The sequence below is a fragment of the Malaya genurostris genome, chromosome 2, assembly GCF_030247185.1.
Source record: "Malaya genurostris strain Urasoe2022 chromosome 2, Malgen_1.1, whole genome shotgun sequence".
Taxonomy (NCBI): Eukaryota; Metazoa; Arthropoda; class Insecta; order Diptera; family Culicidae; genus Malaya; species Malaya genurostris.
The window spans coordinates 179,751,357-179,760,384 of record NC_080571.1 but is presented as its reverse complement, the minus strand read 5'-3'; the positions used below and the strand labels follow the sequence as shown (position 1 = coordinate 179,760,384).

Genomic DNA, 9,028 nt, shown 5'->3' with positions numbered 1-9,028 from the left:
TCAATGGGCCGACAGTAGCTTTCAAACGAGCCCATGTTTGTTAAAATCGGTTGAGCCATCTCTGAGAAAATTGAGCGCGTTCAAATATCTTCGAAAAGTGCACATACATACACACACACACACACACACATACACACACACACACACACACACACACACACACACACACACACACACACACACACACACACACACACACACACACACACAGACATTTTCCGATCTCGACGAACTGAGTCGAATGGTATATAACACTATGGGTCTCCGAGGCTCCGTTCGAAAGTCGGTTTTTCCAGCAATTCTAATACCTTTCTATAGAGAAAGGCAAAAAGCCTTCTTAGTCCACTTAGTGAAATTTTCATATATCTTGAAAAATCACCATAGGGGGGAGTACATGAAATTTTCGAAATCGAAAAAAAATTTTTGATGCCAAAAGGCTTAGAATTGCATGAAACGTCGAGATTTAGTGTCATCTCGAAAAAAAATTTTTTTGAAAAAATCGACTTTTTGGGACTTAGAAAAAATATGAAAATTTTTTCAAGTCCCAGAAAGTTGATTTTTTCAAAAAAAATTTTTTTTGAGATGACACTAAATTTCGATGTTTTATGCAGTTTTAAGAGTTTTGGCATCAAAAAAAATTTTCGATTTTGGAAATTTCATGTACTCCCCCCTGTGGTGCTTTTTCAAGATCGAAAATTGCCAAACCTTTACCACCGGGCAGCACCCCTTAAGCATGTCCGATTTAGGTCAAATTTTGCATGAAGACTTTTTTCGAGGTGCTTAAACTTTTGAGCACTAGAACTTTACGAAAATAGAGTTGATCCCAAAATTTTGGCACCCTTATATATATAAGACCGGTAAAAATCAACGTGTTTTGTCGGTTACGTCACTTATACCATCATATATCTGGAACCAAAAGTCACAACCATTTGATCTTCGAACTTGATCAACGGCCCGACAGTAGCTTTCAAACGAGCCCAAGTTTGTTAAAATCGGATCAGCCATCTCTGAGAAAATTGAGCGCGTTCAAATACAACGCTTTTTGTCGGTTACGTCACTTATACGATCATATCTCCGGAACCAAAACTCACAGCCATTTGATCTTCGAACTTGATCAATAGCCCGACAGTAGCTTTCAAACGAGCCCAAGTTTGTTAAAATCGGTTCAGCCATCTCTGAGAAAATTGAGCGCGTTCAAATAGCACGATTTTTGTCGGTTACGTCACTTATACAATCATATCTCCGGAACCAAAAGTCACAGCCATTTGATCTTCGAACTTGATCAATGGCCCGACAGTAGCTTTCAAACGAGCCCAAGTTTGTTCAAATCGGTTCAGCCATCTCTGAGAAAATTGAGCGCGTTCAAATATCTTCGAAAAGTGCACATACATACACACACACACACACACATACACACACACACACACACACAGACATTTTCCGATCTCGACGAACTGAGTCGAATGGTATATAACACTATGGGTCTCCGAGGCTCCGTTCGAAAGTCGGTTTTTCCAGCAATTCTAATACCTTTCTATAGAGAAAGGCAAAAAGCCTTCTTAGTCCACTTAGTGATTGTTCTGTCCTCTTCTTTCATCAACAAGTACGGCCAGCTGGACAGTCACAATAGCACACATATTGAACTACTTCGCAATCAAATGAAATACGAATGAATTAATTGTGAAATGACATGTAAATATTTAACACATCACACAACCCTATCATTCTTCAACTCTTCAACATAATCACTCAAATGTACTATACTAACACACTCGCACAAATAAAGTTAGCACACCTCGCACATCTAAAACAAAACAAAATTGAATGACAGAAAAGACGTAGGTTTTTTCACTGGCCTTCTGCTGGTTTTTCCTACCAATAAAAATTATTATTCTTACAACCATCAAGCAGTGCGTTTGTTGTCTCGCAGTTATCTCGATCGTACATATATAAAGCTATATGCAAGTCACCATCGTAGCCGATATTCAATTTCAACAGAATACACCGTTTGGGACCCAACTGGGACACGGACAACGTTATTACGAACGTACATGGTCCTTCGAACCGGATTACGAAATCGAGAGTGTATATTGCCAAAGGGTTTTTGCATTTTGCTAGCGGGCAGACATTTTGGATGTAATTGTCTTACACGAGAGCAACTTTATCGTCCCGAGTGTTGGTTAGGATAAAACTCGAATAGCAGAAAAGGAGGTGACGTACGATTATTTTGCTTTTCTTCACTAACCTGTATGAGAATAAATGCAGATTAACCGCATGCTCAAGTGGTTTTGAGAAAAAACACTACTGTTGTTTGGCTGTATGGAACGAGTGCTAAGTTGATCATACAAGCCTTCGTGTGTGATTGGCATAATTTCATATTCGTTTCCTTGCAAATTCCAAATTTCGATGGGAAAGGAAAGCGAATTTAAGAAGCATTTCGCAATCTATCGCCAATCGCGTGATTTTTTAGCAAGACTTCGTTCTTTCAAGGATGCCTACGATCCTGAAACACAAGTCGAGCAAGCGCTCGCTCGTATTGAAGCACTTGATGGCACATATGAGCGGTTTCGTGAATGTTCTTGCATACTTGAGGTTCTTATGGATGGGAAAAGTATTGATGGACTTAATATTTCGGAAGATATGGCATCGTTTGAGGATGACTATTTCATGCTCAAGGCATTCTTAGCTTCTGTTACTGCAAAACGTGTTGTAGAACCCGGTCAACCACAACAATCACAGTCATCGCGATCCTTTAAGTTACCCGAAATCAAACTTCCGGAATTCGGTGGAAATATTTTAGAGTGGTTCTCGTTCTACGATACTTTCGAATCATTGGTACATGATAATCGTGAGCTTTCGGATGTACAAAGGTTTTATTATTTGAAATCTACACTGCGTGGTGAAGCTTTAAAATTAGTGGAAAAAATATCTGTGACTGGTGACAACTACTCTGTTGCATTGAAGATGATCACGGATCGGTACCAAAACACGAACATTCTTATAAGGAATCATATAGAAGCGTTGTTTAAGGTGGATAAAGTGAAGAAAGAGTGCCCTAGAGCTCTGACTAACCTCGTAGGTGAGTTTGAAAATAATTTAGGGATTCTGGAGAAAATGGGCGAAGATATTAAAGGATGGAGTTCACTGTTGGTGTACATGATCACATCTAGGCTTGATCCGGCAACATTTCGTGAATGGCAGAGAATTGCTGATAAGAAAAGAATGCCAAAATACGATGAACTTATAACATTTCTTCGAGATTACATAGTGGAACTTGAAATTCTCCATGTTGATCGAACAGTAGATAACAGAACATATTCACCAAATGCAACTCCCGCCATCACTTCTAACCAGAAGGAATCTTGCCCTGTTTGTGGAAAAGGACATCGACTCTACTACTGCGATCAATTCAAGCATCTTCCGCTATCTCAACGTACGTCGATTGTATCAAAGGCCGGTCTATGTGCTAACTGTCTCTTCGGGAAACACTCGTTCGTAAGCTGCAAATACGGTGCGTGTAGGGAGTGTGGAGCTAAACACCATTCTTTGTTACATAACCCGCTTATTGATACGCCATCAACTTCTGATACTGCACCGGCAGTTTCCAATGTAGTCATTCATTACGGTGAACTATCCGACAGCCCTTCATCGACTATTGCATCATGTAAGCCGCTTCGCAGATCTGAAACTCACTCGGTGACGTCTCGTTTTGATCATCCTATCTCGACTCAAGTTTTTCTCGCCACTGCCATAGTGAAGGTATTCGGTCCCAAGGGAAATTCATTCCTCGCTCGAGTTTTATTGGATAGTGCTTCACAACCTAATCTAATGACCGAAAGATTTCGTCAACTACTCAACGCTCGTAAGACACCGGATAGTACTGAGATTGCAGGTATTGGAGGAGAAATTGCAGCTGTTGCTACCTGTTCAACGGTTGCCACTATAGCATCTCGCTTCAACAATTTCCGTGTTCCACTCGAGTTCATTGTTATGGAAAAGGTTACTAACGACTTACCAGCGTGGACTGTCGATTCCAGTGATTGGTCAATTCCGGAAAATATTCGCCTCGCAGATCCTTCCTTTGCTACGAAAGGTCCGATCGATATCGTGATCGGAGCCCAGATATTCTTTGAGATTATTCGAAATGGTCACGTTAAGATCTCTGACGATAAACCACTATTACAGAATTCGGTCTTTGGATGGCTTGTGTCTGGTCTACACCAAAGTGGTCAGACTGGAGGAAATATTCGGTCTAATTGCAATATAATCACTTATCGAGATTTAGATCAACGTATATGTAGATTTTGGGAGCTGGAAGCGTGTCAATCGAGCTCTGTTTGGTCTGTAGAAGAAAGGTTGTGCGAGAATGTTTTCGGATCCACTACTCACAGAGATAAAAACGGCCGTTATATAGTCTCGTTGCCTAAGAAAGCGGAACTCGTAGGACAGCTTGGACACTCGCTCTCTATTGCAACACGTCGTTTTCATTCTCTCGAACGACGTTTCGCTGGCAATCCAGAGCTTCGAAGTCAGTACACGAATTTCATGAAAGAGTATCTTGCATTAGGTCACATGAAACTGGTGGATCCAGTCGTTGATTGTCCCGGGCACCATTTTTACCTGCCACATCATGCCGTTTTCAAGCCGGACAGTACAACCACAAAACTACGGGTGGTGTTTGATGGCTCCTGCAAAACCACTTCGGGTTTCAGCCTTAACGATTTGTTATTGAAAGGTCCAACTGTACAAGATGATATGATACTCACGATTCTTCGTTTCCGTGCAAAAGCTGTAGTAGTTACAGCTGACATAACGAAAATGTACCGCCAGATTTGGGTTGCAGAAGAAGATCAACCACTACAAAGAGTGTTATGGCGCAATTCGCCTTCAGAACCGCTTTGCACATACGAACTTACCACCGTTACATATGGGACAACAACCGCTCCGTATTTAGCAACACGTTGTCTGCAGCAGTTAGCGGAAGACGAAGCAATTAATTTTCCGCTTGCTGTCCCCGTTGTCACAAAGGGGTTTTACGTCGATGATTTAATGTTTGGATTTGATACCCTTGAGGAAGCAATAGTTGCCTCTCGAGAAACGTCTCAGATGTTAACCTCGGCCGGATTTTCACTGCGGAAATGGTCGGCAAATCATCGAGAAGTCCTCGCACAGTTTCCTGAGAGTTATCTAGAAAAGTCGGCGATATTAGAATTAGATCGTTCCGCACCAGTAAAGGCTCTCGGATTGTTGTGGAAGCCAGAATCCGATGAATTTCTCTTTAAAGTCCCGGAATGGCCCGAGAATCCGATATCAACCAAACGAAGTATTTTGTCACACGTTTGCAGCTTATTTGATCCTTTGGGTCTGATCAGTCCTGTCATCATTCTCACTAAAATGCTTATTCAGACACTTTGGGAACGCAATTTTGGATGGGATGATCCTTTACCTCAGATATTGCATGAAAGATGGACGGAGATCAGCCGACAACTTACTGCGCTCAAACATCTTACAATACCTCGTTTTGTGTTCTCTGATCAAATGGTATCTACCGAAATGCATGGTTTTTCGGACGCATCACAACGTGCGTATGGAGCTTGCATTTACTTCAGATCCGTTACTATGTGCGGTACAGTGACATCACGGTTGGTAGCTGCAAAATCACGAATTGCTCCATTGGAAAAGCGTCGACCAACACTTGCTCGACTGGAACTGTGCGCAGCGCTGCTTCTAGCGAATTTGCAGAAAAGGATCCAGCAATGTTTAGAACTCCAGTGTCCAGTATATCTATGGTCAGACTCAACTATCACACTACATTGGATTGCAGGTCAACCTTCGTCTTGGAATAGCTTCGTAGCAAACCGTGTTGCGGAGATTCAACAGCTTACTCAATCAGCCACTTGGCTTCACATTCCCACGGCTGATAATCCTGCTGATCATATTTCGCGTGGTCTTTCCGGGGATTCAATCATCGGAAACTCTTTGTGGTGGTATGGACCACAATGGTACCTTAAACCTCATACAGACTGGCCAGAAACAATACACTCATGGAAGTCCAAGATACCTCCGGAGATTGATTTCGAACGTCGAAAAGCAATAGTCCTCACTGCTGTTTGTACTGCTCCTACCGATGCCTGGATTATTGAATACCTTAAAGGTCACGATTCGTTGCATAATGCTTTAAGAATTCTTACTCACTGTCAACGGTTTATAAATAACTGCAAGCTGCAGAAGAATCATCGTGTTACAGGATTTATAACGTGCCAAGAAATTCGTTCCATTGAGATCCGACTCATTCGTCAAATTCAAATTGCTGAATTCCCGAAGGATTTCGAGAATCTTCAAAGAAAGAATCCTATCGACAGCAAGTCTTCACTTCGGTATCTTAAACCAATAATGCTAGATGACGAGCTACTCATCAGAGTTGGTGGTCGACTGAAAAACGCCCCAATCTCGTTTGACAGCAAATATCCAATATTAATACCCAAAAACCATCCGTTCACGGAACTTCTGTTCCACGACAGTCATGAGAACACACTTCATTCCGGACCTTCGCATTTGTTAGCAGCTGTTCATCGGCGTTATTGGCCTATTGATGGACGTAATAAGGCTCGTGTTGTTGTACACAGATGTCTCACATGCTTTCGAAACAAACCTACGTTTGCCCAGCAAACAATGGCTGATCTCCCACCAGTTCGAGTCACACCGTCCCGTCCGTTCGTGAATATTGGTGTAGATTTCTTAGGTCCGGTTTATATAAAACCGCCTCGCAAGCAGGATCCTATTAAAGCATACGTCTGCGTATTTGTTTGTATGGTGACTAAGGCTGCTCATCTTGAATTAGTAATGAATCTGTCTACTGAAGCATTTTTGGCTGCGCTTCGTCGTTTCTGTGCCAGACGAGGATATCCACTGAATATCTACTGTGACAACGCCACCAATTTTACAGGAGCTAGTAAGGAACTTCACGAGTTGCGACGTTTGTTTCATTCTCAACAGCACAAGCTTGCAGTCATAGGAGAATCAACTCGGTTAGGAATAACGTTCCATTTTATTCCGCCCCGTTCTCCTTCGTTTGGCGGTTTATGGGAGGCCTGCGTGAAGTCGACGAAACACATTCTCAATCGTGTGACTCTCGACGTGATCCTCACGCAAGAAGAAATGTCTACTACTGTAGCACAAATTGAAGCGTGTCTTAACTCACGACCGCTCACACCTATTTCCAACGATCCTACTGACCTTGAAGCCCTCACTCCTGGTCATTTTCTGATTGGTGCTCCTCTTCAATCATTACCCGAACCCGACCTATGCTCACTCTCCGTAAATCGCTTATCCCGTTGGCAATTGATGCAACGGATCCTTCAATCGTTCTGGTCTCGCTGGTACCTCGAATATCTACCTGCTCTCCAGAAACTCCAGAAATGGCCAGGAATTCATCCGAACCTCTCCGTTGGTGACATGGTTCTAGTTCAAGAAGAGAACCAACCACCGACGAAATGGCCTATCGCCCGGGTCGTCAATGCGATAGCTGGCGATGATAAGTGTGTTCGAGTTGCAGATGTGCTCTTGGGTGATAACAAAATCTACCGTCGTAGTATTCGAAAAATGTGCCCGCTTCCACTATACGAAACTCAATTTCCCATTGACACAAAGGTCGAGCGCCAATCTCCTGCTCCCGAATGCACTCAACACCTTGCTCCTACTATCACTCACATACCCACCGGCTCTGCCGACACAGATGATTCGGAGCAGTCGACGAGTAATCCAACTACCCCGAACGCGTCATGATAATTGAAGAAAGATGATCGGCTGGTCCCTGGCGGCAGCCGCAACGGTGGGAACGCGCGGCGAGTACCCGACTGATAACCCTTTGTGGCAGTTCTGGGGAAAGATTTTGAAGCAGGGTTCCAGTTGAAATAAATATTTCAAGGGGGGCGGCATGTTCTGTCCTCTTCTTTCATCAACAAGTACGGCCAGCTGGACAGTCACAATAGCACACATATTGAACTACTTCGCAATCAAATGAAATACGAATGAATTAATTGTGAAATGACATGTAAATATTTAACACATCACACAACCCTATCATTCTTCAACTCTTCAACATAATCACTCAAATGTACTATACTAACACACTCGCACAAATAAAGTTAGCACACCTCGCACATCTAAAACAAAACAAAATTGAATGACAGAAAAGACGTAGGTTTTTTCACTGGCCTTCTGCTGGTTTTTCCTACCAATAAAAATTATTATTCTTACAACCATCAAGCAGTGCGTTTGTTGTCTCGCAGTTATCTCGATCGTACATATATAAAGCTATATGCAAGTCACCATCGTAGCCGATATTCAATTTCAACAGAATACACCGTTTGGGACCCAACTGGGACACGGACAACGTTATTACGAACGTACAGTGATGTTTTCATATATTTTGAAAAATCACCATAGGGGGGAGTACATGAAATTTTCGAAATCGAAAAAAAATTTTTGATGCCAAAAGGCTTAGAATTACATGAAACGTCGAGATTTAGTGTCATCTCGAAAAAAAAATTTTTTGAAAAAATCGACTTTTTGGAACTTAGAAAAAATATGAAACTTTTTCTAATTCCCAGAAAGTTGATTTTTTTAAAAAAAAATTTTTTTGAGATGGCACTAAATTTCGATGTTTTATGCAGTTTTAAGAGTTTTGGCATCAAAAAAAATTTTCGATTTTGGAAATTTCATGTACTCCCCCCTATGGTGCTTTTTCAAGATCGAAAATTGCCAAACCTTTACCACCGGGCAGCACCCCTTAAGCATGTCCGATTTAGGTCAAATTTTGCATAAAGGCTTTTTTCGAGGTGCTTAAACTTTTGAGCACTAGAACTTTACGAAAATAGAGTTGATCCCAAAATTTTGGCACCCTTATATATATAAGAGCGGTAAAAATCAACGTGTTTTGTCGGTTACGTCACTTATACCATCATATATCTGGAACCAAAAGTCACAACCATTTGATCTTCGAACTTGATCAACGGCCCGACAGTAG

General features: G+C 41.9%; 1 protein-coding gene across 1 annotated transcript; it reads left to right on the top strand.

The window, feature by feature from the left end:
* Positions 1-2,640: 2,640 nt before the first annotated feature.
* On the top strand, positions 2,641-7,785 carry LOC131429015 (uncharacterized). The gene has a single exon (XM_058593071.1). The coding sequence runs from the start codon at positions 2,641-2,643 to the stop codon at positions 7,783-7,785; it is 5,145 nt and encodes a 1,714-aa protein (XP_058449054.1).
* The last annotated feature ends 1,243 nt before the right edge of the window (positions 7,786-9,028 follow it).

Excerpts from the sequence above, each read along its gene's own strand:
- LOC131429015 (XM_058593071.1), top strand. The coding sequence starts at position 2,641 with ATGGCATCGTTTGAGGATGACTATTTCATGCTCAAGGCATTCTTAGCT.